The sequence below is a fragment of the Mesitornis unicolor genome, unplaced genomic scaffold (genome assembly GCF_000695765.1).
Source record: "Mesitornis unicolor isolate BGI_N332 unplaced genomic scaffold, ASM69576v1 Scaffold54502, whole genome shotgun sequence".
Taxonomy (NCBI): domain Eukaryota; kingdom Metazoa; phylum Chordata; class Aves; order Mesitornithiformes; family Mesitornithidae; genus Mesitornis; species Mesitornis unicolor.
Genome location: NW_010170931.1, coordinates 1 through 19,557, shown reverse-complemented (window position 1 = coordinate 19,557; position 19,557 = coordinate 1). Strand labels below are relative to the sequence as shown.

The window sequence follows — 19,557 nt, the reverse complement described above, 5'->3', positions numbered from 1 at the left end:
TCTGTGATTCTGTGTGATTCTGTGATTTGGACTGTTAATTCCATTAAAGCTGAGCTTGAAGCCAGTCAAATAAAAATATTAAAATTTTGATATTTTATGTTAAATAAATTTATAGGATATGCAGGGAATTTGAAGAAATTAAGAAACGTGCATTAAAAGTTCCTGAGACAACAGAGGAAGTGGTAGAAACAATAGCTTACATAAAGGAGGTCAAAACCAAAGATATTCAAGACCTGATGTTAAGGATCAAGGTAAATGACTATCCTTTAATTCTTAGTCTTTTAACAAATATACTGGTCTATACAAATACAGAAATCATTCTGAAGTGCAGAGGTTTTTGTCTGATCATGCTACATGTATGAATAAACTGTACCATCAGTGCTACTTCAGAGAGAAGGAGGAAGTGCAGCTCATCCTTTGCCATATGCCTTTCTTATTCTCCATTCTCATCTGTTCTGCATGTCAGTGAGGAAATGCAGCTTTTAATAAATCCTCGTAGGTTGTAAGACACTCAGTTTATTGTTTGTACCTAGCCCTTACTTCAGGGCTGCTTAAAAAGGTATTTCTGAAAATGTAACACGTAAGTGTAAAGAGAATTTTATGTGTAAAAACAGTCATGACTTTGAACACACAGGATGCAGTTTACTATTAGAGCAGACTATAAATGATGTTGCATTAGCAGTGGTTTTGTGAGTGCTCAGGGAACAAAATTGGAAAAATGTCTAATGTGTGGGTCAGCTAAAAACATTCCTGGATAAGTAGCTCTTTGCTGTATGTTGTTATGATGATATGTATCAGATCTTCTATGATGGCAATATCTCTGCAAATATAACACACATTTATACTGCAGGTTTTTTGTTTTTTATATTATTTAATAATGGTAGGATTAACCTGTAGATTACAGACCACAGGAGTCATATCTAGAGAAATAAACTTACGAACAGGGCAGGGATTTGAAAATTTTTTATAGTATTGTGAATGTTAATATTCAGTTGACTGAAGCAGCTCTGAATTCTGAGAAGTCCATGAAATGTAGACTTGAATTTTATCTTTGTAGATAATATTATCCTACCCTATATTTTAAACAGAGGTATGATGACTAAAGTTTTGTGAAATCTCTTTTTATAGGAGTGCTGTCAGCAAATGAATTACTTCTTAGGTGGTTTTTTATTTACTTCTGAAGACATTGCACTGAATGCAATGGTTCTACTGTGGCCAAAGAAGATTAACGCTGTTTTTGTTGAGCATGATGATGTAAGAGCATTTTCTTAATTTATGGTATATTTTTGGCTTGTTAGACTTTTCACTTTACTTGAGCTATTTATTTCCTCAGCAGGCTAAATGTATCTATACATATAATGTGAACCATACTAATTTAGACATGCATAAATAACGTGCTTTTTGTAGAGAATTTTAAAATTGTCACTGTAACTTAAAACCTTCAGTAAGTCTTATCTTAATTTGTGGTCGGTACTAGGTAATTCATAGGAAGGTGAAAATTCACTGTACTGTGGTTTACTGGTACTGAAAATGTGACTGCTAGGCCCTTAATAAGAGATCATGGTCTGGACAGGAAGTCATTTAGTTAAAATGGTATTTTGTTCTGTCAATAAAAGAACAGTGGGAATTGTTTTTGGGTAGCAATCGTTAAAGAAAATACGCAACATATCATTTTCTCTGTGTGACTATAATTTGCTTTCTTTCTTCCACCTGTCTGTATTCATCATGCTAGCATTCTTTCTCTCTGGCTGCAATACAGTAAGTCAAGCCTTTTGGTGTTCTCTTACCTCTATAGTAATTTGGCATAGACTTAATAATTTCTTCTAAAATGTTTAATAGCTAACAATTAACATTTTAAAAATAAAAATATGAGTATTTTTGAAATGTCATGATTGAGGATTTCTTTTTCGCTGAGTCTCATTAGGTCCCTCTCCTTTAGGTACTAAGGAGTATGAACAAGGGGAATAAATATGCTTCTGACTTAAAACATACCCAGCTTGGGAGACTGTGGCTGTAAAATTCTTTGTTTGCATGTTATCATTCTCTTAATTCTCCAAAATACATGAGCGAAAGTAATTTTCTACTTGTACACAAAGAGTCCATGATACTTGTTCAATTTAATGAAAATTATAGTACAGAGTGTATCTGAATTAATGAGACTCCCTCAGGATTATATCTCACTGTCTAGCTGACTGTCTAGCAACTTACATTGTGCTGGAGCTTAAGGACAAGAATAGTTTTACATCAAGGTTTTATGAGTCTACATATTTGCATTTTATACTCTCTCCTATGAGTCCATTCTTATTCTAATGCAAGAAAAGACTGGTTCCTCCTTTGGAGAAGTTCCGTTTGTCTGCTTCACAATTTTTTTTTGCATGGCAGTAGATGTCCTTGTCTTAGGAGATCTCCTCTGCCTCATGAGTTCTTGTTTGGTACCTTAAAAATAAAACACACCCAGATAGGCTGACAGAGTTGGTGTTGTTCAGCCTGGAGAAGAGAAGGTTCCAGGGGGACATTATGGCTACCTTTCAGTACCTGAAAGGAGCCTATAAGAAATCTACGGAAGAGCTTTTCACCAGGGCATGTAGCGATAGGATGAGGGGTAATGGTTTTAAACTAGAAAAAGGTAGCTTTAGATTGGATATTAGGAAAATGTTTTTCAGTACAAGGGTGGTAGATCACTGGAACAGGTTGCCCAGAGAGGTGGTGGAGGCCCCATCCCTGGAGATACTGGAGATACAACCCCCCCATCCCGGACTTGATGGGGCTCTGAGCAACCTGATCTGGTAACAATGTCCCTGCTGACTGCAGAGGCGTTGGACCAGATGATCTTTAAAGGTTCCTTCCAACCCATTACATTCTATGATTCTAATAACTGCTCTGTGTGCAGACCCTGTGCTTTAGAGTGGTCTTATATGCTAGAATTTCTGTCTTTTATAGGAGTAGATACTCTTTGGGATAGACTTGGCTTTCAACAACTGTAGATGTCCTCTTTTGGCAATGAAACACTGAACTTCAAAGATGAGAATCTCTTTATTTTTTTCTGTAATACTTTCCTATCTTTTGTCTCATTGCTGAAGGAGGCTTTTAAGGGATTAAAACTGCTATGATTATTGAAATAAGGGCTCCATGTTAACATACAGAGGTTGCACACACTTAAATGGGACATACAGAAAGCAACACCGGAAGAAATTGCAATTATTGTAAGGATAATAACTTATCTGTATTATTTATTTTCTGTTTGGCTAAATGTTTAATTTAGGTGGTACTATGTATGTTAATCATTGAAAGGAGTTACAACTACTTTTGCATTGCTTTTTTTACCATTTAAAACAAATAAATTGTTTTGTAGCTGATCAGTCAGTCTAAACTTAAAGGAGAGCAAGAACTAATACATAAATGTGAGAAACTGATGGTGGAGTTAGACAAGCTGATGTGTGCAGTGGCAGAGTTGGAAGAATACTCAGAACTGGATTGCATGCAACAGGTTTGATTAACTTTTAGTATAAAATGGGCAGAAATGTTTTGTATGTTTAATACACAGGGATCATGGAAGAAGCTTAGAATTAAAAGTAATCAGTTATTTTAACAAATGTGAACTAAAATGTTTATTATTCTCTTGCTACAATGAACAAACTTATAAAAGGATCCCTGCTCCTCTTTTTGTATTACATTGGCAATCACATTTGACTTAAAGGAAAGTTTACTTTGAAGTTGTGCTTAAATTAGCTGAAAGGTAATCCCAGCAAGGACTGAGGTATTACAGATGTATAAAATGAAGCGTTTTTTTTTACTCTAGCTCATATAAAGCATGGAATTCTGGCCCCAGTGACATTATTTGTACATAAATAAATTCAGTGGGATCAGAATTTCCTTCCCTGTTTTTGCTGTCTTGAGGAACTGAAGGAAAAATTGCAGGTTATAAACTGTGATTGGTAGCAATTTGATTTTTTTTTTCCTATGAAACCTCAAAGCTTCATTTTTCTGCTAATGAAGAGCAGACCCCTGTCTTCAAAACTCTGGAAATTTCTAGAGGTATTTTATAATCACCAGAGCATGTCTTGTGCTTTAATTGGAGGATAACAAAATTTTGCTTAGTATTTTTGTTTTTTTAAAAACAAAACACTTCAAAGCACAAAACAGAAATCTTAAGCTAATGAATCCCAGTTGCCCTTGTGATATGTCAAGTACATAAAAATGTGTATGCCTGCCTCCTGGAACAGTGAATTTTAAAGCTCAAACATTTTGAAAATGCTTTTATATTCCTAAATTCAGTAATGATAAAACCAACATTGTTTTTCTTAGTGTTAATCTGGATTCTTCATGGTTTATCTACTCAAGGATGTGAAGATGAGTTTTTTAACTCATGTTTTCTAAAATTTTTATAAGTATGAAGGGTTATTATATTTTGATAGCTGCTCAGAGCATAACTTAGTTATCTCTTATGACACAATTATTTGATTTCAGTATGTTGCTGACCTGACGGTGTTACAGAAACGCATACAGGAGGCTGATGAAACAATAGCTGATATTAATAAAGAAGAGACTCTGCTTCAAAGGGAACAGAGTGACTTCCCATTCCTCAACAGCTTAAAAGTTGGTATTGAACCATATCAGAAACTCTTTCATCTTATACTGAAATGGCAACAAACAGAAAAAAGGTAATTCGGCTCTTGAAGATAAATGAGGGAGAGCAGGAAAAATGCTGGTTTTGTTCACGTCAGATGTAGGATATGGATTTGTTTTCTTATAAACATTTGTTTGTTATTACGAATCCAAGCATAATAGTCATACAACTTAGGTATCAGGATTTATATTTTTAATTCAGCTAGAAAAAAATGTTTGTTTGTTTGTTTATGTAATGCAATGCAAAGGAGCGTATTACACACTAGGTTCTAACTGGTCATGCTGGTGAAGCTTATAAGACAAACCATGAAAGAAATGTATTAGGAAGAAAAAAAATTGGTTAGTTATGAGCCATTATACCAGAAAAGAAAGAGGTTCAATTAGAAAGCTCACAGTCTGTATGTAATGAGTACCATTTTTAACCTAGTGGCTATCCAACATGCTGTGTCGATGTGCTCAAATGAATTACTTTGCTATCTGGTGGCTAGATCCTATCACAAAAATTGTAGTATGTCTGAGTTTAAACTAAGTGAGATTGTTTACCAGATCCTTCACTGTCTGGAAGGTATAACATTATGGCTAGAAAGTATAGATTTTTTTGAAAATACAAGGCCTAGTATATTTTTATGTCATATGTTGATCTCTGTCCAGGGCTTGGCTTAAATATTTCTCAGTCCATGCAATTGCTTTGTTTCAGTACATGACTGACTTGAGAAAATTACACAAATACACAGCAGAGTGTGATCAAGCGACCTTTAGTTTTGCATTAGAATTTTCCATAGAATGACAATAATTGAAGCAAGAGCTTTGCTCTAATTCAAATAGCTATTAATCTACGTCTCATTTGTATTGCAAAACAAAGCATTTGTGGACTATTTGTGTGTTGTTCTGTTTTCTAACTTTGTGGTTTTTTTCTCAGATGGATGGATGGTGCCTTTACAGAACTAAATGGGGAAAGCATGGAGGCTGAGGTTGATGAGTTTTTTAGAGAGATTAACGAAATGTTAAGACTGTTCCAACAAAAGAAGAAGAAAATGGAACAGAAACAGAAAGTGACTTCACAATGCAGAATTGTAGAAGAGGAGACAGAAGAAAAAACAAAGGCAGATCCAACTTTGGCAATGTGTTCCTCAGTTCTGGAGCAGATTAAAGACTTCAAGGTAAGGAAAGATGAGGGATATTAATATTTGATGCTGAGGAACAAATGCTAACTTCAGCACTCAGCATGGGTAGATGATGCAGTGTCAGAGATTTCTATTATTACAGAGAGAGGGAGTGAGCTCTGACTCACCATTTCCAGATTGTACTGTCCCATTGATTTTAATAAAATTGGATTTTGGAGATCTTTGTAGTTCTAGGAATGTGAATTGTTGAAGAGTGGACCCGTACAGGAGAAAAGTAATTGTGGATGCAGAGAAACATTTAAGGATGTAGTTAGGAGTTTTTTAACGGGACTACATGTTATGTTAATGGAAGCCCAATTTAACGTAACATAGCTGAAAATTTGTTCCTTTTCTCTTTTCTGCTAAGACTGTGCTTAACAGTTTTATATTTCTTCTTCAGTAATTTACTAGAATTATTTAGAAATGGCATGGGTAACTGAATGAATCCGTCTGCACTTTTCAAGAAAGATTTTCATGTCAGCAGCCACTGCAGAAGAATTTTAAATACATGTCAAAGATGTAACTGATGAAACTGAGGAATGATGCACATCACAATTTTTAACTTATAAATATTTTTACTCAACTAGGAGAATATACCCACTGTGACTATCTTATGTAACCCTGGCATGAAAACTCGTCATTGGCAGCAGATGTCAAATATAGTAGGATATGATATAACACCAGACTCTGGAACTACTCTGAGAAAAGTTTTAAAGCAGAATCTAGCCCCTTATTTGGAACAGTTTGAAGGTATAAGTGTAGGTGCAAGCAAGGTAAGCCTAGAGATTTGATAGTCACAAATATAACATCAAGTCTCTAAGTGATGGCTTTTATGGCTTACTAGAATTTTTTGGTTTTGCCCTTATGCAACAAAAGAGATATGGTGAGTCTTTGACCAATTAGATGATAACAGTGAGTGTGTAAACATTCGTATCTCCTGTTACATCATTAGTATTTCCTGAGTGATCTGCTTCCTGTGAATGATATACTAAGAAAAATAATAACAAGAATTTAATTTATGCTGTTAAAGCAAAATAGCTTATGTGGCTAGATAAGCTTTCATATTGAATTAGTGAGCTGGAAAAAATAATGTAGTGACTAAAATAAACTATTTTCTTTTGAAACTAGGAATTTTCCTTAGAGAAAGCAATGCATGCCATGATGGAAACCTGGGATGCGATTTACTTCAGTACCAATGTGTATTGTGATACTGGTGTTCATATTCTGTCTTCAGTGGATGACATTCAAGCTATTCTTGATGATCAGATTATGAAAACTCAGACAATGAGAGGATCACCTTTCATTAAACCATTTGACAAAGAGATCAGGGTATGATGAGTACCTTTTTACCATTTTTTATTTACAGAATAACTTTAATGTGAGCCAATTGTATTACAGTTTTATTGTTTGACTTGTTAATGGATTGCTTTCTTTGTTTGTTTTTTTTTCCCCAAGATTCTTTTGAGTTCATATAAGTCTTACTTATATTATTTCTGTGTTGGAGTTCCCTCTTCCATTCAGATTCAAGTGGGACTGAGAGAACATGATTTTTTTGTTTGTTTTCATATTTTGCAAAATCACTATTGATTTTAGTGTCTTTAACATTGCTGCTTAATAACTGGAAATTATGTTTTTATTATTGTTAGTGATTTACACTTTAATCACATTTAGGGATTTAATCCTTGACTTTTGGACTCAAATTTTTAACTCTAGTGTTTTCATCTGGGCAAGGAAACTTCCTGAGGGCTGGGAGAAGGGTTCTTTTAATGAGGCCTTAGAACAATGACGGGATCATTTTACACCTGCTTTTGTATTTTTAGGGCTAGAGTAGTTTTGTGGTGCTAAAACCATGCCTATTGACAGGAGGGAAGCTGATGAAATTGCTTTGCAGTTACCCTACCTAGTTCTTTGTTGGTTTATGTAAAAAAGTTCAGGTTCAAGCAGGCTCACTGAACGTAGGTAGTATTTACGCTTTACAGTTTTTATCCTTTCCAGCCTCTTCCAGAGATATCTGCTGTTGTTCACTTTAGGGACAGGATACCGGGCTGGCTGGATCTCACCTGTGATCTAGTGTGGCCTTTCTGGTATTCTTGTGTCCCTGCTGTAATTCAGCTGCAAACCAAGAGCTACTTGCTGTGAGGAAATTAAACAGGATTTGTCACTGGTAGCCTCCTGGGTATTACTTAACCATTAATTTATTAAAAGATCATAGGACCAAGGTGATAACTGCATTTTGGAAAACTCATTTCTAGGTAAGTCAACCTTTCTGAACTCCTTTGGCCATCTGTATACATGGAAGATCCTAAATGCTCCTAATTATTTTTCTATCTGCCAGACATTGTTATTTTCTCCTTGCAAACTAGACTACCACAGAGTCTACCTTTCTTGTATTTATTCTCTCTAACATTATTTGTTTGGAACTATGAAGGTAACATTCTTTAAATATTTATTAAGGCATGGGAAAATCGCTTAATTCAAATTCAAGAGATTATTGATGAGTGGCTGAAAGTGCAAGCGCAGTGGCTTTATTTGGAATCCATTTTTTCTTCTGAGGATATTATGCAACAGATGCCAGAAGAGGGACGTCTCTTTCAGACTGTGGATAGAAACTGGAGGGATATTATGAAGTACTGTGCCAAAGACCCAAAAGTAAGGAAAATACACAGTACTAAAAGGAAATAACAGCTTCTCTCGTGTTTGGGGGTTTTTTTTGTCAATGCTTTTGTATTCAGAATGTATACAATGAACTACTACATCAGTTGCCTAGGCTTTCTAGGAATAAAGCTATGTTGTGCATTTATTTGAATAACTTCTGCTGTTTGAAGTATCTTATTTATAACTTTCAGTTTGTATTTGTTATTACAGGTTCTTTTTGCTACTTCCTTCGTAGGATTATTGGAGAAGCTTCAGAACTGTAATGAGCTTCTTGACAAAATCATGAAAGGGCTTAATGCTTATCTTGAGAAAAAACGTCTCTTCTTTCCCCGGTATGATGGGTTTTGGCTGTTTAAAAAATGAAGGTTCTGAATGTTTGTTCTGTTATGAATAAAGTCAGCCTTTAAAGTAGCTTGATGATACAGTTGGCTTTTTTGTTTCTTTTTTCTTTTTTTCTGAATTTTTTTAGCTTCTTTTTCTTGTCTAATGATGAAATGTTGGAGATCCTCTCAGAGACTAAGGATCCACTCAGAGTTCAGCCTCACTTGAAGAAGTGTTTTGAAGGCATTGCTAAGCTACATTTCCTTCCCAATCTGGATATTCAAGCAATGTACAGTTCTGAAGGCGAGCATGTAGAACTGATTTCAACCATTTCTACTTCTGAAGCTCAAGGTGCAGTGGAGAAGTGGTTAATTCAAGTAGAAGATATTATGCTGAAGAGTATACGTGATGTTATTGCTAGATCAAGAATGGTACGGGGTTTGTAATAATTTAATAACTGTGGCAGAAATAAACCTTTCTTTATTTTGAGACTGTCTCTTGGTTTCTTAAAATTCTTCCTGAGCACAGGAGTTGATGAAGTTATGAGGCCAGGACCAAGTTAACATGACATGTGTTTATAGGGTGGTGAGATGAGTAAGAGTTTAGTTTGAGTAGGAAGCAAGTCATTTTCCTGTAACACTGGATATAGATTCTTTTATAAGGTTGGCAGCAATACTGTGTTTAATAGGATCTATCACCTGATGTAAATAAATTATTCAGCTTTCTTTTTATTTGCAAGTTAAAAACACAACACTTGTGTACTGTATTTAACTCTTTCAGGCGTATCTAGAAACTGAGAGAAAAAGATGGGTTCTAGAGTGGCCTGGACAAGTAATATTGTGTGTGTCTCAAATGTTCTGGACAAGTGAGGTACATGAAGTCCTTTGCAGTGGACCAGAGGTACTTTGTAATGCATAATATTTTTTAAAAATCTTTATTATTTTTTCTTTTTAGCTAATGTATTTTGCATCGCATAAATGAATCTATGTACGGAGATTTATATCTTTGATTCAGGTACATGAATATTCTTGTTTACAGCAAGCACAGATTTAAATGTAGCTTTGCAACATAAGTACATAACTGTGAATGAGAGAAGTTGATGCAAAAGCATGGCAATGTAAAAAAATGGCTCCATTAAGAAGTTTAGTCAACATGAAGAAGTCTGGAACATTTGAAACTGTCATATAATCAGTTTCATATTTACCTTTTTTTTCTCCTAGGGTTTAAAGGATTATTATAATACACTTCAGCTTCAACTTAATGATATTGTAGAGCTGGTAAGAGGAAAACTGTCAAAGCAAACAAGAACTACACTGGGTGCCTTGGTAACTATTGATGTTCATGCTAGAGATGTCCTCATGGAAATGATTGAAAGTGGTAATTGTCTTTTAAAGCGTATTTCTTCACATGTGTCTTAATACCTAGTTAATTAAAAATACGTTTGCTGCCTCAAACACAACAGTATTAAGATATATGTGGGAATATTTGAATATGACCATCAACATTGATAATTTCAGAGCTGTTTTAAATTTAGACCTCATAAAGTATCCAGTTATCTAAAACATCTTTTATGATTCCTTCCAATTCTGTGTTTATCAGGTGTGCAGAGTGAAACAAACTTTCAGTGGCTTGCACAACTACGGTACTATTGGGAATTAGAGAACGTTCGTGTCTGCATCATTAACTGCAATGTAAAATATGCCTATGAATACCTTGGAAACTCACCCCGCCTTGTCATTACTCCTCTTACAGACAGGTGTTACCGCACCTTGGTATGATCGTCCACCAGTGCTACTAAATACTGTGTTTAATATATTATGTCTTACACTGTTCATGACAGCTGTACTTTTAGGACTTGCAGTTGCTGTCAGTCTCTGGTATTTCTGTTAAAATGTGGTTTTCAAGGGTTGTAATTTCTGTAGAATAGTGAACATAAAGCTGACTTATTACAATAGATCTGGACAGCCCACCAACTCGACTGAAGCATTAGTGGATTGTTCTGTTGTGGATGTGTTTTTAAAAATACCAACAGGAAAAATGCCCCAAGTTTTTATTTCTATCTAGATAACAATAACACAAAATCCTTTTCTGATGTTCTGTGGTTGCTAAATGAAGTGGCAAGTGATCCACTTGTGCTTGTATTGTTCCTCAAACTAGTACAAGAGTTTGGCAACTTTTTATTATCCCTGCTCCTGCTAGAGGTGTTTTATTGTACTGGTCTGTCCTCAGCTAACCTGACAACTGAAAGTTACCAAAGTAATCTCAGATATGGCTTTTCTGACTATCATTTACTGCAATTTATTTGGCTGGAGTATGGTTTCAAGTTTTACTAGGCACCCATCCTCCTTCTGTTTTAAAATGGTAATTTTCACGCTGTGGAGACCTAGTCACAAACTCCTTAGGGTTTAAGAAGGAAAAGGCCTGAAGAAACCTGACTGACGCATCTGAAAACATTTTTTTGCCCTCTTCATAGCTTCAATCTTTATGGTGTGGTTGTAGCTGATGCTTGGTACCTATTGTCAAAACATCAAGGTACATTGGTGTGAGATGGTGGTGCAGCTGGTAGTCTATTTCTTTTTTAGTCTCACAGGCGAATCTTGGAGCAAAGCTGCCTGGCCAGCAGAAGCCTGGCACTCTGGCAAATGGAAGTCTCACCCTTTGTCCACCAAGGTCTTAATACAGTGTTCCCAGCACTTGTCATTATAGATGTGGCCCTGTAACTGTGGATTTGAAGCCAGATACATTTGAGATTTTCTTTAGAGTCTGCAACTTTATTGTTTTCTGTCAGATTTCCCTCCTACTTCAATGGAATATAGGAGAGAATATGGAATGGTCAGTGGAATACACATGCAAGGGGGGACAGCGTGAGAAAGAAAAAGAAAAGAGTAAAGAAGTATATTAAAGGAGAATCAGAGATAGAAAAGAAATGCAACCAAGTAATTGAATCAAATTTAATTTGAAAGCTGTATCTAACCAGGAGCTGAAAGTCTGGGTCCAGTAGAGTTTTTGAGTAACTAATAGTAGTCATGATGATAATAAAAAAAAATTAAGGACTCTCTGTTAGGATCAAAATTCAATTCTCTTGTATATATTTCCAAGCTGTAAGTAAATTTCAGATTCTATTTTAATTAGTATAACCCTATGTTTTTTGTTACATGCAATGACTGTATGAAGTAATATTGTGCAATTTAATTTAACATTGTCATTCAGAATAATTTCATATGAACGAAATACTAATAATTTCCATAAACTATTTCTCTTTTTAAGATTGGAGCCTTTTATTTAAATCTTGGTGGTGCCCCAGACGGTCCAGCAGGGACTGGTAAAACAGAGACCACAAAAGATTTGGCTAAAGCTCTTGCTGTTCAATGTGTTGTCTTCAACTGCTCTGATGGCCTCGATTACCTGGCAATGGGAAAGGTAAATAGAAAATAAATATATTTTGTATTTTACTTTTAAAGATTAAAATTGTAGGGTCTCTACTTTGCAGAGACTCATAAATGGATGTGGCACCTATGGTCTGCTACCCTTGGACACTATATACTGACCTCTACATATGTTTAATTTTCCGTACTTTATGAAAACCTATTAAGTTGCTAATTAAAACATGAAAGAAACAAGAGTTCACAGGATCAGGATCTTCTGATTCAACTTTCTTTAGAACCAATAAAAGACTTTGTTCTTCAGTACATCACTGATCTTTGCTCTAAACAGGCATTGATATTATCATAATTTTATCTTTCATGTAATTAAACTTCCAACATTATACTCTTAGTTTCTTTTGAATCTTCTAAGATTCTGTTAGTGATATTATTGCCATCTTCCTTCATTTGCAGTTTTTCAAGGGTTTGGCTTCATCAGGTGCATGGGCATGTTTCGACGAATTCAATTGCATTGAACTGGAAGTACTGTCTGTTGTGGCACAGCAGATCCTTTGCATCCAGAGAGCCATACAGATAAAGCTAGAAACATTTGTTTTTGAAGGAACTGAACTGAAGCTTAACCCCAACTGTTTTGTAGCTATTACTGTGAATCCAGGTTATGCAGGACGTTCTGAACTTCCAGATAATCTGAAGGTAAAATAATAAAATACACGTTTCTGCTTATGAATGAATTTTTGAAAAGAATTGAGGGACATGTGTATTGCAAGTGTTAATTCAGACTGTACCACCTGGAATATACATATATCTGTATTATGTTTATACATACTAAGCTTGGAGGTTTTTTTCCAAGTACTTTGCTCTTTTTGAAGGAATTTGAAGTATTTTTTTCAATTGTGTCTATTAGTGTTTTCATGATTATTTTTCCAGGCCAAAGGCTGTGATGCTCTAGCAAGTAAACTGACAAGTGTCAGGCTCTTAGATCATAAGATTTGAATGCTAACTTTTAGGATGCAGGGGTATGTTGGGAAAAAAATTAAGAAAATATTTTTACATTGCATTTATTGTAGTCTTATTTAAAAGAGGTGATAGTGAACTACACTTAATACACGTAATAATTTTGCTTAAATTACCTGATTAAATAAAATTGTTGAGATTATTGTTTTGACTACATGAGGTGTTTCATTGAAGAGGCTTGGCTTTACCAAAGTAATCTGGAGCCTTTTGGAACAGCATTTCTTCCCTAAGACTCAACGTGTCACAGAGGTGCTGTGCCAGAGCAAGTTGCCTCAGTGGGAACTACACTGTGAATGCCAACTTAAAGCAGAGTTAATGCAGCATGAAAAGTGTAGCGATTACATTGAGGATATGCATTCTGTCACTTGCCATGTGTAACACCTTCCTTTGCTTACCACTGTGTTGAAAGTATGAGCACAAGAAGCAAACTGCATTCTTGAGACAGTGATGAGGGGAAAGAGCTGGGAGAGACGTTGTCTTTTCTGCACTGGATTGTGCATTGAGATGGATCTTGATGGCAGCTCACTTAGGTTAGCTTCCTAGTGAGTCCGCAAACAGTTCTTCTGTTTCATTGTCTCCCATATGTTCTACAGGCCACTGCTTTTCCAGTGTAACTGTTTTAAATGATCCACAGTTTACCTAATCATACTAAGCAGTACTTCATTTAAAATGTTGTTACTGTTTTCAGTTAGAAATGCTGTGGTGGGATGAATACTGATCCATTATTTGCAAAAGTTCTGAATTACTTCCCATTCTTCAGCTAATTATTTAAAAATATTTCTTTGGGTATGTATTTCAGGTTCTTTTCCGAACAGTAGCCATGATGGTTCCAAACTATGCTCTGATAGCAGAAATTTTGCTCTATTCATATGGATTTGTGAATGCTAAATCACTGTCAGTGAAGATAATAATGACCTACAGGCTTTGTTCAGAACAGCTTTCCTCTCAGTATCACTATGACTATGGTATGCGAGCAGTTAAAGCTGTGCTGGTGGCTGCTGGGAATCTGAAATTGAAATTTCCCATGGAAGATGAAGATATATTGGTGAGTTCCCGAGGGAATACCTCTTTAAAGAATTTTACAGATTCCTGCAGTTCTGAGTTCTGAAGGCAGTTTCACCATGTCTTGTCACATCGCTGATCCATGTTTCTTAGTCTGTGAAACAATGATGCTACGCTTTCCAGTCCTATGCTGATGATTGCACCCTTGTGCTTAACTCCTTATCAAAGGCACTATTTAATTAATTAATCTGTATCACATAATAGATTATTTTACTTGCTGAACATTTTATTCTGAGTTTTTAATAAGAGCAGTAAAATGTATGTTTGTTTCCTCTAGATTCTTAGATCAATTAAGGATGTGAATGAGTCAAAATTTTTGTCGCATGATATACCTCTGTTCATGGGTATAACTAGTGATTTATTTCCTGGAATCAAACTTCCTGATGCAGACTACAGTGTAAGTACACTTGTAATGTTCCCTTACTCACAGTAATTGTGGCTTGTTTTGTGGTGTTTTGTTTTTAACCAAGTGAGTTATTGCATGATAATGAAAATTGCTGAATGTTTGCAATGAAACTTAGTACCAAAGAAAATTCTTGTGTCTGTCCTGAGTATAATGCACATGTGAGTTCCTGTACATCCAGAACAAGACATCCTACAGATCAGAAACTGACCTGCAGGTTTACTGAATTTTAGGGTCTTTTGCTGATTTCTTTCCCAATTTTTGGACATAATTAAGTGAGATTAAGCTTTGTGTTTGTATTTTCTTTTTTTTATAGCAACAATCAAAGCAAAGCTGCTTTGTAGGAGGATGGCTGGAAAAGAAAAAATGGATTAAATTTTTAAAATTTCCAGTAAATACTGGAGGCTTGCTAAAAGCATATTGGTTCAAAGCACACTGTTGGTTTCCTGATGGTGATATGCCTTCTCCTCCAGATAAAAATTGTGGTTAACTCCTGTTCTAGCAATATGAAGTACAGAAGTGGTTTTTTGTTGTCCCCCCCCGCCCCCGAGGGATGTTTGCTATAATCTGATTAGTAGTATTTCAGTTATTAATTAATTTGAAACCCTTACTGATAAGCATAAACTGTTCTACTGTAGTCCAAGACAGTAATTTAAATTACATAAAGATTATTTTCTGTTGTGATTTTAGGATTTTCTGGTATGTGCCAGCGAATGCTGTATTCAACATAATGTCCAACCTGTAAAAGTTTTTACAGAGAAAATGATACAGACGTATGAAATGATGATTGTTAGACATGGGTAAGATTCTCATTATTGTTTCACAAGCAGTATTTGTTGTAATTTTGGCTTATATCATAGTGGTTATTTATACAAAGTCTAAAGTGTCTTAAGGTGGCAAAATGTTTCCACTCATATTGGAACGGTTGATCACTAATACTGTTTTTGCATGTACTAAAATTCTTGTGAATGTATATCGGGAGTATTAAACTACTCTTGACATCAGAAGTAGCACCTGCATAATGATTTGATGTGTGGATATCAGTATGGCAAAGACTTGGGACTGTAAAAGTTTATCTATATTAAAGTATCTGTTGTCAGATCTCTGCCATTTTATTCCTAGCTTGTATTACTGAATAGCAACTGTGTGGAGGAAATATATAGAATATGACATTAGGCATATGTTTGTTAATATTCAGCTCATTAATTAATCTTTTCAGTGTGACATTGTTATAGTCATATCCGTTTCTTGGGTGCCTAAAAAAGTTAGTTTGAAATGTGGGCAAAGATAGTTTGATGACTTCGTGTGTGTGTGTGTTCTTCCAGAACTTTGTTATAAACTCTGTCTAAACTGAAAAGCAACTAGAAACTAATCTTTGATTCAGCAAGTGAATGAACTTGTGAGGTGGTAAATATTTGTTTTGGAGGACAACTTGTATACAGTGGCTGTGCAATCAAATTTGCATGTGCAAACAAAATGGTTTTGCCTAAATGATGTTTCATATATACAAACCAGATTTACTTGCTCTGCTTTTTGAAAAATAGGTGAAAATTAGCTTTAAGCATATGAATGATGCTATTGGACTTCACATGGCCTGTAAAAGTCTAAATTGCGAAACAGATTTATTAATACCATTTGTCTTTCCATCTGACAGCTTAATGCTGGTAGGGGAACCGTTTTCTGGGAAGACCAAAGTTCTACATGTTTTGGCAGATACTCTTTCTCTTATGAAAAAGCGCGGTTATGGTGAAGAAGAAAAAGTAATTTTTAGGACTGTGAATCCAAAATCAATCACTATGGGTCAGCTTTTTGGGCAGTTTGATATGGTATCCCGTGAGGTAATGTATGTTTAAAAAATTATGTATAGTAATTGCCTACCTTTATCTGTTTCTTCCTCTCTCACCTACTGTGGCTTTTGTGGGGTTTGTATGAGTGCATCTGTGTATGTTCTAACTTCAGGTTAATCCATGGTGTCATTCACAGGTTTTTTTCAGGGTTTCAGGGGGAAGGAAAGGCAGTTTACAAGGCTCCTCCTTCTGGTTTTTGAGTCCCAATTCCAGACAGCATTTCTTCATCTGTTCCCTGGGTTCCAGACAGTGTTTATAGGACTGTGCTATAAACAAGTTACAGGTTTGGCTTTAAGAAAAAAGACAGGTTCAAGACTAGGAGCTAATAATTCTGACTGCCTTTTCTGCTTTGTAGTATTTCTAGTGCTCTTTTTTTTCTGTGTATGTCAGACCTCTGTTATTATTAACGTATAAAAAATGCAATGCCAAGTGTGTGTGCAGTTATGTAGGTTTATATACACAAAAAAAAAGCATTACCGTTGTGAGGTTTGTTGTCCTAATGTAGTTGCATCCATGCTAGGAAACCCCACCAAACCTAACTGTAGTCATTCCTCTGTCTATTCTTAACCAATATAATCAAAGTAATGCAAAAACTATCTAGGAAAAACTTAGGAACTCATGGGTCCCCAAGTGTGAACCTTAGGTTTGGAATAAAATCAGTATGAAGAAGTGAATGTGAAGTAGTGAAACTTCAGATGACTCTGAGAAGAAACATGCAAGACAGAGCAAAAGCACTTCTAAGGTTCTGTAAATCGAATTGCCAGTCTTCTATTTGTTACAATGTTTTTTCAAATGAAAAACACACTATTTTAGAATTTGCTGATGTTGCATGACCCTCAGTGAAAATGCAAAGTTATCTTCTGTTCTCTGCATGACAAGAAAAGAATAACTGAGTGGAATAATGAAAAGGAAACTGAAGATTTTTCTGTTACTTGCAGTTTAAATTGTACGATGTATACTGTGTCTTACTTCTCAGTCCTGTATTCTCCCCTTTTAGTGGGCAGATGGTGTAGTTGCAAGTATTTTCAGAGAATTTGCATTATCTGAGACTCCTGAACACAGATGGATTATCTTTGATGGCCCAATTGATACTCTATGAATCGAAAGCATGAACACAGTTCTGGATGACAACAAAAAGGTATCAGTCAGTGGCAATAAATGCCTAAATAAAATAATGTGACGTTTTGAAAGTATTCTTCTACATATAAAACCACAAATGCGAAGAGTAGTGCTTGGCATTTGAAAAGAACAACTGCAAGGTGGTTTTGGTAACAAGCTGTAAGATTTTGTTGTTGTTTTGTTTGTTTGTTTGTGTTTGAGTGGTTTTTTGTTTTGTTTAGTGTGGGGTTTTTTGTTTGGTGGTTTTTTTACTTTATTTTATTAAAATTATAATCACACAATCAACTCATTGCTGTAAGATATTTAGTCCATAGTATTTACTTAATGTCATATTTTAAGTTTGTAACATAAATAGTTGAAATTTAAATTTTAAAACCCATTTAATTATATTTGTTGTAAATACCACAGTTTCAAAACTTGCACAGACTTAGGCCTTCACATTTGAAGACAATTCTAAGACACAAAGGGTTGTATATTCAAAATTAATGACTTCTGAAATCCAGGTTCTAACCATACAGCACTTTTGAAAATGGGCTTTAGGAATCTCAAAGTGAATGTAAAAATTAGGGATGACATTTTAAGTCCAAGTTCTGGATGTGAAAATACTCAAACTGGACTTCTATTTTAATAAGTAGGAATGGTGAGTCTCCAGCTGGAATGCTTCAGCATTAGCAACAAAAGCAGCAAATACCCTTTCTGCTTGCTGTCTTTTCTTTATCCTGTCGTAGGCAAGATTGATAGTTGCCTGTAATGAACCTACTGGTAGGTTAATATGGAGTGCTGTGGTTAAGAGAATAATTTAGTTAAAGCTTAAAAAACCCACTATTGCTCCAAGTGATTAAACATTTTATGTGTTTAACCCTGCCTTTGGTTGTACTTCATTTGCTGATTTTCATATAGAACTCCCCTGTGATAGGGAAGCATAATTGACAACAGAATTTTTTTTTACTGATCTTCCTAACAATTTTTTTTTTTAATTATTAAAGCTCTGTTTGATGAGTGGGGAAATCATCCAAATGTCCCAACAGATGAATCTTGTTTTTGAAACAATGGATCTTTCCCAGGCATCCGTAAGTTCTATATTTAATGACAATATAAAATAAAGTTCAATGTACTAGATGTGTAATAAAACAAGTTCACAATTTTTCCTTAGCCTGCTACAGTCAGTCGTTGTGGCATGATTTATTTGGAACCTTCTCAGCTGGGCTGGAGGCCAATTGTTACCTCTTGGTTGAGTAAACTGCCTGAACCTCTTAGCTTAAAGGAACACCAGGATCTTCTGCAGGGACTTTTTGATTGGTTAATACCATCAGCATTAAGACTCCATCAGAAGCAGTGCAAGGTATTTTTTGCCTTTTTTTCCTGCAGTAACTAAGTGGCCATTTCCATTCTGTTACCATTGGTAACTACTGGGACGAGTCTTTCCTGACAAGCACAATTAGAATGAATACACAGCAACCTCCTGTGGTTTTGAGAAGGGCAACTCCTGGGTCCAGTTGGGAAAGTTAAAATGAGAGTGTTCAGTAAGACTTGTATGGGAAGTTGATGATAGTTTTCGCCTTGTCTTTTACAAAACTAAAGTAAGCATTTAAAGCACAGAGTGGAAAGTCTTCCCCAAGAGAATTTGGTGCATACATTTATTTCTTTCAAGATATCATGTTGAAAGCACTTTAAATGTTAGGGAAAATGTACATGTAGTTCCTTGCAAGCTCTGTTTGGTGTAGTGCTTGGGCTTTTGCTCATGTATTGCTATAGTTACTTCCGTGGAGGTTGTAAGATGTGTGATCGTAGTGGTCATGTGGTAGCCATGAACATGGTTAAGAAGCTATTGTGAATGTCTTGACATCTCAAGGTTAGAGGCGGGCAATTCATCTTCTGAGTAAAAGCTAGTGTAAACCTTGCCTTCAAATATTTGTTCAGAATTGGCTAATTATCTAATTATAATTATATAATCATAATTATAA

The 19,557-nt window shown here is 35.3% G+C and overlaps 1 protein-coding gene across 1 annotated transcript; it reads left to right on the top strand.

Annotated features, from left to right (window-relative positions):
* Positions 1–115: 115 nt before the first annotated feature.
* LOC104537067 (dynein heavy chain 12, axonemal-like) lies at positions 116–18,935 on the top strand (the record flags this gene model as incomplete). Its single annotated transcript, XM_010179844.1, is given in 22 exon segments — positions 116–251; positions 1,129–1,254; positions 3,353–3,487; positions 4,468–4,661; positions 5,546–5,729; positions 6,377–6,562; positions 6,918–7,118; positions 8,244–8,438; positions 8,655–8,776; positions 8,914–9,196; positions 9,546–9,665; positions 9,986–10,142; positions 10,365–10,537; positions 12,033–12,185; positions 12,602–12,841; positions 13,962–14,207; positions 14,502–14,621; positions 15,318–15,427; positions 16,282–16,465; positions 17,472–17,612; positions 18,580–18,663; positions 18,747–18,935. Coding segments are annotated over 22 exon segments (3,679 nt in total), but the record flags the coding sequence as incomplete, so codon positions are not given.
* Positions 18,936–19,557: the final 622 nt, after the last annotated feature.